Below are 12,435 nucleotides of genomic sequence, written 5' to 3'. Positions count from 1 at the left end.
TCTTCTTCTTTCTTTAAACCTTTGTTTCAACATGAGCCGGTCACTGTGCATTATTAAGCTTACTCTTACCAAAAGTTAGCCATAACCTAAACATTTTCCTCTTTATCTGACTGTGAATTTAGTTAATTTTGCATTTATTTTTATAAAATGATTAGAATATTAAGAACTATTTAAGTTTCAATTCTCAAGCCTTCACTATATTTTAAATAATTTTAAAAATATCTTTGTATTATTTTTCTGACTTTTAAAAATGTTTACTCTCTTCCTATCTTCTAACGTTTCCCAGACTTGTTCTGCATTTTTACTATTTTTCCATTTTTTTGTACATATATTAGAAATTATTTTTTAAGCAATTTACAACAAAATATTTTTGTTAAGTTAAATGAGTTATGATGAATTTGTAAAAATCAATAAAATGAATACACAAGATGAAAGCACCGCCTTCAAATGATCAAGTAGCCAAATCAGAAGAATAATTTAACGAATCCCTTGAGAATTCCAACTCATACAAAATTTCCCACAAACATTCCATTACAGAACAGGGGATACTTCTCTCATATCAGTGAGTGCAGTCCGACTATAGTTTAAGCTAATTGATAAGGGGCCTCCTTTTTTATGCCGAGTTCGTATGGCCTGCCGCATGATGCCACCACTTGCTAGAGAAGTTTTAACATGGTAGGATACCTCACAAATGTAAAATAAAAATTTTGCCCATGAACATTCCTCTACGGAACAGGGGCAAAATTATCACATATCAATGAGTGCAGTCCGATTCAAGTTTAAGCTCAATGATAAGGGCTTAAACTCCTCCCTTTTATAGTCGAGTCTGAACGGCGCCTCCCTTTTATAGTCGAGTCCGAACGGCGTGTCGCAGTGTGTCACCTCTTTGAAGAGAAGTTTTAACATGGCAGGATGCCTCACAAATGTAGCCAGCATTAATAAGGGGATAACCACCGGTGAAAATTTCTTCAATGTTCACGCCAACCGAAGTTACAGAAAGTACAATATTTGTGAAAATTTTTGAAATGCTGTAGTCTTATGCAAAGTGGCATGATATACAGGCTGGAGCTGGCATAATATCGATGACACTATCGATATTTTAGTTTTTTGACTGAATATCGATTGATATTTTTCCGACGGATACTACAGCAAAAGTTTTTTTTTTTTTGCAAAATTAAACAAAAACAAGTCAAAAGGCGTTAAGTTTTGGATATTTGGATATCCACCACCTCGGGTATACATGTAAAATCCATTTCGTCAAAATTCGGTGAAAATTCGATAACTCAAACACCCAAATTCGGCACGGACATTGATATCGATACTAGCGATATTTTAATTTTTGGACTGAATATCGATTAATATTTTTCTGATGGATACTATAGCAAAAGTTCATTTTTTTGCAAAATTAAACAAAAACAAGTAAAAGCGTGCTAAGTTCGGCCGGGCCGAATCTTATATACCCTCCACCATGGATCGCATTTGTCGAGTTCTTTTCCCGGCATCACTTCTTAGGCAAAAAAGGATATAAGAAAAGAGTTGCCCTGCTATTAAAACGATATCAAGATATGGTCCGGTTCGGACCACAATTAAATTATATGTTGGAGACCTGTGTAAAATTTCAGTCAATTCGTATAAGAATTGCGCCCATTGGGGCTCACGAAGTAAAATAGAGAGAACGATTTATATGGGATCTGTATCCGGCTATAGACCGATTCAGACCATAATAAACACGTTTGTTGATGGTCATGAGAGGATCCGCCGTACAAAATTTCAGGCATATCGGATAATAACTGCGACCTCTAGGAGTCAAGAAGTCAAGATCCCAGATCGGTTTATATGGCAGCTATATCAGGTTATGAACCGATTTGAACCTTATTTGACACAGTTGTTGAAAGTAAAAATAAAATGCGTCATGCAAAATTTCAGCCAAATCGGATAGGAATTGCGCCCTCTAGAAGCTCAAGAAGTCAAATCCCCAGATCTGTTTATATGACAGCTATATCAGGTTATGAACCGATTTGAACCATACTTGGCACAGTTGTTGGGAATTATAACAAAACACGTCGTGCGAAATTCCATTTCAATCGGATAAGAATTGCGCCCTCTAGAGGCTCAAGAAGTCAAGACCCAAGATCGGTTTATATGGCAGCTATATCAGGTTATGAACCGATTTGAACCATACTTGGCACAGTTGTTGGATATAATAACAAAACACGTCGTGCAAAATTTCATTTCAATCGGATAAGAATTGCGCACTCTAGAGGCTCAAGAAGTCAAGACCCAAGATCGGTTTATATGGCAGCTATATAAGGTTATGGACCGATTTAAACCATACTTGACACAATTGTCGGATATCATAAGAAAACACGTCGTGCAAAATTTCATCCCAATCGGATAAGAATTGCGCACTCTAGAGGCTCAAGAAGTCAAGACCCAAGATCGGTTTATATGGCAGCTATATCAGGTTATGAACCGATTTGAACCATACTTAGCACAGTTGTTGGATATCATAACAAAACACGTCGTGCGTAATTCCATTTCAATCGGATAAGAATTGCGCCCTCTAGAGGCTCAAGAAGTCAAGACCCAAGATCGGTTTATATGGCAGCTATATCAGGTTATGGACCGATTTCAACCATACTTGGCACAGTTGTTGGATATCATAAAAAAACACGCCGTACAAAATTTCATTCGAATCGGATAAGAATTGCGCACTCTAGAGGCTCAAGAAGTCAAGACCCAAGATCGGTTTATATGGCAGCTATATCAAAACATGGACCGATATGGCCCATTTACAATACCAACCGACCTACACTAATAAGAAGTATTTGTGCAAAATTTCAAGCGGCTAGCTTTACTCCTTCGGAAGTTAGCGTGCTTTCGACAGACAGACGGACGGACGGACGGACGGACGGACGGACGGACGGACGGACGGACGGACAGACGGACGGACATGGCTAGATCGACATAAAATGTCACGACGATCAAGAATATATATACTTTATGGGGTCTCAGACGAATATTTCGAGTAGTTACAAACAGAATGACGAAATTAGTATACCCCCCATCTTATGGTGGAGGGTATAACAAATAAAAAGGCATTAAGTTCGGCCGAGCCGAACTTTGGATACTCACCAACTCGGGAATATATGTAAACTCCATTTCATCAGAATCTGGTGAAAATTCGATAACTCAAACACCCAAATTCGGCACGGACATTGAGTGGTCTACAATATAAGTCACAATTCAATTTTGTGGAACAAACTATTGAACTTTTTGGCAGATATATCCAATTATAAACCAATCTGAACCATATTAAGGTCGGATATCATGAGGCTCAGATAAACTCACTGTTTCAAATTTCAGCGAAATCGGGCAATAAATAAAGCTTTTACAGGCTTCAGACCCCTTATCGGTAGATCGGAATGTGAGGCTTAAAACTGCGCACTATTCCAAAATTCAGCGAAATCGGATAAAAAATAAAGCTTTTATGGCCTTCAGACCATTATCGGGAGATGCGTCTTTATGGCAGCTATATCTAAATATAGTTCGATCTGACCCATATTTGGGTAAGTTATCGGGAAGCCCTAAACTACTCACCGTTTCAAATTTCAGCAAAATCGGATGAAAAATAAAGCTTTTATGGGTCACAGACCCTTTATCGGGAGATCGGTCAATATGACAGCTATATCTAAATATAGTCCGATTTGACCCATATTAAAGTCAGATGTCGGGAGGGTTAAAATAATCCACTGTTGCGAATTTCAGCGAAATCGGGTAATAAATAATGCTTTTATGGGCTTCAGACCCTTTATCGGGAGATCGGTCTATATGGTAGCTATATCTAAATGTAGAACCATATATGGGTAGGTTATCGGGAAGCCTTAAACTACTCACCGTTTCAAATTTCAACAAAATCGAATGAAAAATAAAGTTTTTATGGCGCTCTGCCCTTTATCGGCAGATCGGTCTATATGGCATCGATATCTAAATATAAGCCGATCTGAGCCATATTTAGTTTCGAAGTTAAAGGCATGAAAATACTCACTTTTTCAAATTTGAGCGAAATCGGCAAAAAAATAAAGCTTTTATTGGTTTTAGGCCCTTTATCGGCAGATCGGTCTATATGACAGCTATATCTAAATATAGTCCGATCTGAACCATATTTGGGTCAGTTGTTGGGAAGCTTTAAACTACTCACTGTTTCAAATTCAGTGTAATCGGGCAATAAATAAAGCTTTTATGGGCTTTAGACCCTTTAACGGCAGATCGTTCAATATGGCAGCTATATCTAAATATAGTACGATCTGAACCATATTTGGGTCAGATGTCGGAAAGCCTAAAACTACTCACTGTTTCAAATTTCAGCAAAATCGAATGAAAAATAAAGTTTTATGGGCTTCAGACCCTTTATCGGCAGATCGGTCTATATAGCAGTTATATCCAAATATGGTCCGATTTTGCCGTTCAAGAACTTAACCAGCCTGCACCAAAAAGACGCATCTGTGCCAAATTTCAGCTCAATATCTCAACTTTTTAAGGATCTAGAGTGATTACAACAGACGGACGGACAGACACACGAACATCGTTAAATCGTCTTAGAGTTTTACTACGATCCGAAATATATATGCTTCGTAGGGTCAGAAATTGATATTTCGATGTGTTGCAAACGGAATGACAAAATGAATATACCCCAATACTACGGTGGTGGGTATAATAAACCGAACTGGACCATATACGACAAAGATGTCGAAAAGCTTAACAGAATCGGTCTACATGACAGCTATATCCAAATCTGGACCGATTTGGGCCAAGTTGCAGAAAAATTTCGAAGAGCATAAAACAAAGCACTGTCCCAAATTTCAGCGAAGTCGGACAATATTTGAACATTTTGTGGGCCCAAGCCCTTAAATCGAGAAATCGGTCTATATGGCAGCTATCTTCAAATCTGAACCGATCTAAGCCAAATTGAAGAAGGACTTCGAAGAGCCTAACTTAACTCACTGTCCCAAATTTCAACAAAATTCCAAATTTCAACAAACAATAAATGCGCCTTTTATGTTCCCAAAACCTAAAACCGAGAGAACGGTCTATATGGTAGCTATATCCAAATCTTTACCGATCTGTGCCATATTGCAGAAGTATATCAAGGGGCTTAACTTAACTCCTTGTCCCAAATTTCGGCGACATCGGACAATAAAGGCACCTTTTATGGGCCCAAAACCTTAAATCGAGAAATCGGTGTATGTGGCAGCTATAACCAAATCTGGACCCATCAGGGCGTAATTAATAAATGTGGCTTTTATGGCCCTAAGACCCTAAATCGGAGGATCGGTATATATGGGGGCTATATCAAGATATAGTCCGAAAAAAGAATCTTTGCATAATTTCAGCTCAATATCTCTATTTTTAAAGACTGTAATGTGATTTCAACAGACAGACGGACGGACATGGCTAGATCGTCTTAGATTTTTACGCTGATCAAGAATATATGTTCTTTATAGGGTCTGAAATGGATATTTCGATGTGTTGCAAACGGAATGACAAAATGAATATACCCCATCCTTCGGTGGTGGGTTTAATGACAGAGATAACTGTCATCCGCAAATAAGTAGATCGGATTCGATGTCTGACCCAACAGATCGTTGATGAAAATAAGAAAAAGAGAAGGAGAAAGAGAAAGAACAGAGCCTTGGGGTACACCTGCGGTCAATTTATGCTCATTGGATGAGAACCCATCTATAACGACTCGAATAGTGCGATCTCTGAGAAAGCTCGAAATAAATCGAACGAAGCCATTACCGACACCAAATGCGACAAGCTTTGATAGTAGTGCACCGTGCCAGACCCTATTAAATGCCTTGGAGATATCCAGGGCATTTCTCTGACCAAACTGGTGGATTGAGCGACTCCAACGTTTCGACAGAAGTGCCATGAGGTCGCCCGTAGAACGATTTCTGCGGAACCGATACTGTTGGTCGCTTAGAAGGCCATTTGACTCTAAATACCTCACAAGATGGTGATTGACCATGCTCTCATGACATGATGATTAGAGCGGAGCACATCGCAATTGGCCGATAACTCGCAGGGTTGTTTACCTCACCCTTCTTGGGTATTGGCTGAACGTTTGAAACCTTCCAATCCGCCGGGAAGACTCCCGCACGGTAGGCAAGGTTGATAAGGTTGCGTAATGGACAAGCGAGCGTCGAAGAACACCTGCGTTGTCGTCTGATTTAGCCGTTATAGTCTTAACTGGAATAAATGTCCTCATTCCATTTAAAATGATCTTCTTAATCATTTCAGAAATAGCATTTATATCGTCATTTAGAAAACATAGCTTCCAATTAAAATGCTGAAAGAATCCATTGAGCTCAGCCCAACTTTCTTTTTCGTATAAAAATATTGAACGCTTCGGGGTTGGGGAGGAAGCAGTACGAAGAGCAGAATACGAACAAGTAAGAGCGCGCTTAGTTCGCCGGGCCGAATCCCTCCACCATGGATCGCATTTGTCGAATTCTATGCGCGATATCTCTTTTTAGGCAAACAAAGAATATTGAATAGAAACTGTTATGCCATTGGAGCTATATCAAGTTATAGTCCGATTTGGATTTTAAATAAATGCTGAACATTGTTGAAGTCATTGTGTAACATTTCAGTTCATTCGGATAAGAATTGCGCCTTGTAGGGGCTCAAGAAGCAAAATTGGGAGATCGGTTTATATGGGAGCTGTATCAAGCTATTGATCGATTCAAACCGTATTAGACACGTATGTTGAAGGTCATGAGAGAAGCCGTTATACAAAATTTCTTCCAAATCGTATGAGAATAGCGCCCTCTAGATGCTCAAGAAGTCAAGATCCCAGATCGGTTTATATGACAGCTATATCAGGTCATGAACCGATTTGCGCCATACTTAGCACATTTATTGGAAGTCATACCAAAACACTTCACGCAAAATTTCAGCCAAATTGGATAAGAATTGCGTGCTCTATTGGCTCAAGAAGTCAAGATCCCAGATCGGTTTATATGACAGCTATACCAGATCATGAACCAAATCGGATACAGCCAAATCGGATAAAAATTGCGCCCCCTAAATCTGAAGAAGTCAAGACCCCAGATCGGTTTATATGACAGCTATATCAGGTTACAAACTGATGTCAACCATACTTAGCACAGTTGTTGGAAGTGATACCAAAACACTACGTGCAAAATTTCAGCCAAATCGGATGAGAATAGTGCCCTCTAGAGTTTCAAGAAATCAAGACCCAAGATCGGTTTATATGGCAGCTATATCAAAACATGAACCGATTTGGCTCATTTACAATCCCAACCGACTTACACTAATAAAAAGTATTTGTGGAAAATTTGAAGCGGCTAGCTTAACTTCCTTCGAAAGTTGGCGTGCTTTCGACTGACAGGCGGACGGACGAAGAGTCGGACGGACATGGCTAGATCGACTTAAAATGACATGACGATCATGAATATATATACTTTATGGGGTCTTAGTCGAATATTTCGAGGAGTTACAAACAGAATGACGAAATTAGTATACCCCCATTCTATGGTGGAGGGTATAAAAAGATGCTGAAACAATGCAGTGATCGGAGTTACGAAGAGGTGCATACTTCATGCTTTTCAGGGTGTGAAGTTAAAAAAAGGTCAGGATTATTATTTTGGTGCCCTTGGACACATGCGATATGTGTCGGTTAGTTCACTAGTTGCGGCAAACCGTTATGCGCAGCGAGAACTTCAACGTATTGGCCCTCAGGAGTCGTATGACTCGAATGGGAAAGCCAGGACGAGTTATGGACATTGAAATCCTCAGCGACAAGGATTTCACTGTCCTGAAAATCCTCCAAAATATTTGTAATGGAATCAGGAAGGGCGTTCATGGAAGCCTCGATTCCATGTTATTTTATTTTACAAGGTTGCGTGTGGATATTTCGAGGTGTTTCGTCCTATCCTATGGTGGTGAAATATACAAATATGAAACCCTTATTCCTTTTATCAAATTTTCTAGCTTGAGAATCCTTTCGCCTTCAAAAAATGACTTCTTAATCGTTGAAAACGTTTTAACTTTCATTCTTAGGGTTCTTCCAGGTTTGTTAAAATTTTGTCATTCAACAGGTTTTTCATTTAGACAAATTACCAACATTTGTTGAAGTCTTTTTTTTTATTTGTCATCGTGCGTTATTTCACTTTTAAATTATATCTGTGTTTCAAGATGCGAGTATTGTTGTTTGAGCATAGATTTGGTCCGGGGCGTATAACTTGTTGCGAAATTGTGCAAAGCACAGTGATGAATTAGAAATGCTGGAGATATTTCTTTGAATGGGACAACTTTCAACGGCCATCATTAAAAAAGTTTGATGCTGTAATTGGAGGATGCAGTAATAAGTTGCTGTAGCGAATATTTGCTTATTTGGTATGTTTATATAAAAGCCGTTTCAAATGTATATATAAAGTATTGACACATTTCCAACATGTCATAGTTTTACAATAGCCGGCAAGTGATACGAATCGTTGGTAGTTTTAAGGAGCCATTAAACGATAAAAAAGAAAAAAATTAAAAAATGAAGGTAAAAAATTAATGCTTTCAGTTTTAAAGAACCATATAAAAGTGATTAAATTGGAAAAAAAAAGTTTATAAATATTCCTAGAGGGCAATAAATTATTTTTTTTGTGTTTTTTAAATATGTGAAAAAAAAAAATCATTAAAAAAGTTTTTGCTTAAAAATCGCAATAAATGCAAAAAAAATGATCAACTACAATTTATAGAAATAAAACGATCCATTAGCAATAATACAGTTATTAAATACATCGAATAAAATATCTTATTGAGAATACAAGTGTTCGTTCAATACACAAAAGCATCTGAGTAGCCAAAACCGCCACACAGTGTCTAGAACATCACAATTTCTACAGCGCAAAACAACCGCGTCAATACAAAACTTATACATTTATTTTCAAAAAATTTATAAGACAACATATTTACAATACAAGGATAAAAATGACGTAGTTGCTACACAGAGGATAATGAATAGTTGTGATGCTATCCTGATGATATGTAACAGGAACTCCTTTACCCTATCCATTTAACTGGCCAACCCTTGATGACAAATAATTAGATTTTTGGACTGTAAAAGTTTTTTTTTCTGAACGCTTTATAGTCCCCCTTAAGCCTTTATGTTCGCTTTCGGTGAGAGCTGCTTGACTGTTGACAAAAATCTGGTTTGAAGTCATTCTTTGCAAAGTGATTCAAACTTGTAATTCTGCTCTGCAGCATTTCAGCTATCCTAGACTTGAAGAAAAAATTGCACGCAAAAAAAAAAGCGCCTTTTATGGCCCAAAACATTAAATCGAGAGATCGGTCTATATAGCAGCTATATCCTAATCTGGACCGATCTGAGTGAAATGGAAGAAGGATGTCGAAGGGCCCAACATAACTCACTGTCCCAAATTGCGGCGACATCGGACAATATATACGCTTTTAATGGGCCAAAAACCTAAAACCTAGAGATCGGTCTATATAGCTGCTTTATCCAAATCTGAACCGATCTGAGCCAATTTGACGAAGAATGTCGGAGGGCCTAACACAACTCACTGTCCAAATTTCGGCGACATCGGACAATAAATGCGATTTTTATGGGCCTAAGACCCTAAATCGGAGGATCGGTCTGTATGGCAGCTATATCCAAATCTGGACCGATTTCTGCCATATTACATAAGTATGTCGAAGGGCCTAACACAACTCACTGCCCCAAATTTCAGCAAAATCGGATAATGAATGTGACTTTTATGGGCTTAAGACTCTAAATCGGAGGTTAGGTCTGTATGACAGCTATATCCAAATTTGGACCGATCTGTGCCAAATTGACGTAGGATGTTGAAGGGCCTAACACAACTCACTGTCCCAAAGTTCAGCAAAATCGGACAATAAATGCGCATTTTATGGGCCTAAGACCATAAATCGGAGGATCGATCTATATGGCAGCTATATCCAAATCTGGACCGATCTGGTCCAAATTAACGAAGGATATCGAAGGGTCCAACACAACTCCCTGTCCAAGCCTGCCGTAATGCATCTTTTAGTAAGTTCTTTCTTACGGTAGAGTTGATGCCTAGAAACTCAAACTCCTTCATGATTGACATCGGTTTTACATTATTGAGAGGACTTTCAACGTCAATAAATGCTACCATTCCTTGACAGCGAGAGAACCCTTTATGTAGCCAACTAGCTCGTGAAGGGATGTTTCAGTGGACTGCTGCCGCGACAGGCGATCTCCAGGGATCTTTGCCCTAAGATATGTTTCTATCAACCTCTCAAGAGTCTTCAGCATAAAAGATGACAGACAGAATAGGAGGAAAATCTTTTGCCTTCGTGTGGTAGGGTTTTCCTGCTTTCGGAATGAAAATCAGCTTCGTATCCCTCCATCTCACAGGTGTTTATGATATTCTGATACAAGCAAAGAATATCTCCCTAAGCCAGGGAACCAGTCTATCAGACACAGCTTGTAATTCAACCGGTGATACATCATCAGGGCCTGGCGACTTAAAGAAGTCGTAACTTCTTATCGCTCAAAGGATTTTCGGCTCAGACACAATTTCTCAAATGGCCTCCGATGAATGCATATCAGTGACAACCTCTTCTGGCACCACATTTCCCGTTAGAGAATTTCCCTAGACATTGTCCATACATTCTCTTCTGACTTCTGGATATACCACACCTTTCTTAGCCTAGAGCCCTCAGATGCATGGTATACTCGTAGATGTATTCACTTTAGTGTTAATCGATGTTATGAAAATTTTTAATATTTCAATTAATATGATGTGCGATGTGTTTCTGTTCTCTTTTAAGTTCCTTATTCTTGCAGCCTTTTGTGTTACTTTTTCTCAAAGCATACCAATTGAAGGGGACCACTATGAACATGCAGCAATATTGGATGCAGCACCTATTGCAGCTCATGTAGAACAACCAGTATGTCCAAAATTTTATCCGCTATAAATTCTTTTTGTAAGTCAAATACGATATTTTTTTTTTATTTCCATCAATCATAGGCATATCCCAAATACGCCTTTCACTATGGTGTTAAAGATCACCAAACGGGAGATATCAAGTCGCAGGCTGAAGAACGTGATGGTGATGTAGTTAGAGGTCAATACTCTCTGGTGGAACCTGATGGGTCAGTACGTACTGTGAACTATCACGCGGACGATATACACGGATTCAATGCTGTTGTTCATAAGTCGGATCCTGCTGGTCACTCAGGTGACGCGGCTCCTTTATATAACCATGCTTTACTGGATCATTACTGAAAAGGAAGTAGAGCGTTAAAACTTAATTCCCATTATTTTTGAGTTTACCAAATCTTTGTATATAAAATTTCATAACATTTTAAGTTTTTTTTTTATAAATAATTGCTAAATAAAGTAAATTTAATTTAATAATGCCAAAAGCTGCTACTACAAAATTAAAATAAAACTTCTTTGTGAGGTTGTTAAAATATCTGTATTTTGAAAGAATTACAAGGGTTTCTTTCATGGGATACCATGTAAAACCAACTGATAAACCAACTAAGGGGCGAGATATGAAATACAATTAGAGACTATGTAAGGAGCACGGAATTTCTGAAATTTTTCTTTTCTTTTTCGAGGTTACTTTTTATACCCTCCACCATAGAAAGGGGGTATACTTATTTTGTCATTCTGTTTGGAACACCTCGAAATATGCGTCTAAGACCCCATAACGTATATATATTCCTGATCGTCATGTCATTTTAAGTCGATCTAGCCATGTCCGTCCGTCTGTCCGTCCGTCCGTCTGTCTGTCGAAAGCGCACTAACTTTCGAAGAAGTAAAGCTAGTCGCTTAAAATTTTGCACAAATACTTTTTATTAGTGTAGGACGGTTGGGATTGTAAATGGGCCAAATCGGTCCATGTTTTAATATAACTGTCATATAAACCGATCTTGGGTCTTGACTTCTTCAGCCTCTAGAGGGAGCAATTCTCGTTCGATTTGACTGAAACTTTGCATGTGGTATTTTAGTATCACTTCCAACAACTACGCTATGTATGGTTCAAATCGGTCCATGTTTTGATATAGCTGTCATATAAACCGATCTAGGATCTTGACTTCTAAAATTTCAAGCGCCTAGCTTTACTCCTTCGATAGTTAGCGAGCTTTCGACAGACAGACGGACGGACGGACAAGCCTAGATCGACTTAAAATTTGTTTTTTCCAATCCTTGAAACACTTCTGAAACGCATTTTTTTATCCACTACCCTAGGGTGGGCGTATACTAATCTAGTCACACCCCATAGAGTTTATGTATTCTTGTTCGTCCGACATTCTGAGTCGATCTAGCCATCTCCATCCGTTCGTCTGTCGAAATCACGATGGCGGTCGAAAGTGCAAAGCTAGTCGGTTCAAATTTT

General features: G+C 38.6%; 1 protein-coding gene across 1 annotated transcript; it reads left to right on the top strand.

The window, feature by feature from the left end:
- Window positions 1-10,611: 10,611 nt before the first annotated feature.
- LOC106094273 (cuticle protein 8-like) lies at window positions 10,612-11,315 on the top strand. The gene is made up of 3 exons (XM_013261476.2): window positions 10,612-10,665; window positions 10,858-10,977; window positions 11,058-11,315. Exons 1-3 carry the CDS (start codon window positions 10,612-10,614, stop codon window positions 11,313-11,315), a joined length of 432 nt encoding a protein of 143 aa, XP_013116930.2.
- Window positions 11,316-12,435: the final 1,120 nt, after the last annotated feature.

This window comes from Stomoxys calcitrans, chromosome 1 (genome assembly GCF_963082655.1).
Source record: "Stomoxys calcitrans chromosome 1, idStoCalc2.1, whole genome shotgun sequence".
NCBI classification, from domain to species: domain Eukaryota; kingdom Metazoa; phylum Arthropoda; class Insecta; order Diptera; family Muscidae; genus Stomoxys; species Stomoxys calcitrans.
The sequence above is the reverse complement of the archived record's forward strand: the minus strand, read 5'-3'. Positions and strand labels throughout refer to the sequence as shown.

What these genes read in the sequence shown, in the direction of transcription:
- LOC106094273 (XM_013261476.2), top strand. Translation starts at nt 10,612, where the DNA reads ATGGCCTCCGATGAATGCATATCAGTGACAACCTCTTCTGGCACCACA. An exon ending in CTTCTGGCACCACATTTCCC is followed by an intron (nt 10,666 to 10,857) that starts GTTAGAGAATTT and finishes TTCTCTTTTAAG; the next exon opens with TTCCTTATTCTTGCAGCCTT. An exon ending in CAGCTCATGTAGAACAACCA is followed by an intron (nt 10,978 to 11,057) that starts GTATGTCCAAAA and finishes CATCAATCATAG; the next exon opens with GCATATCCCAAATACGCCTT.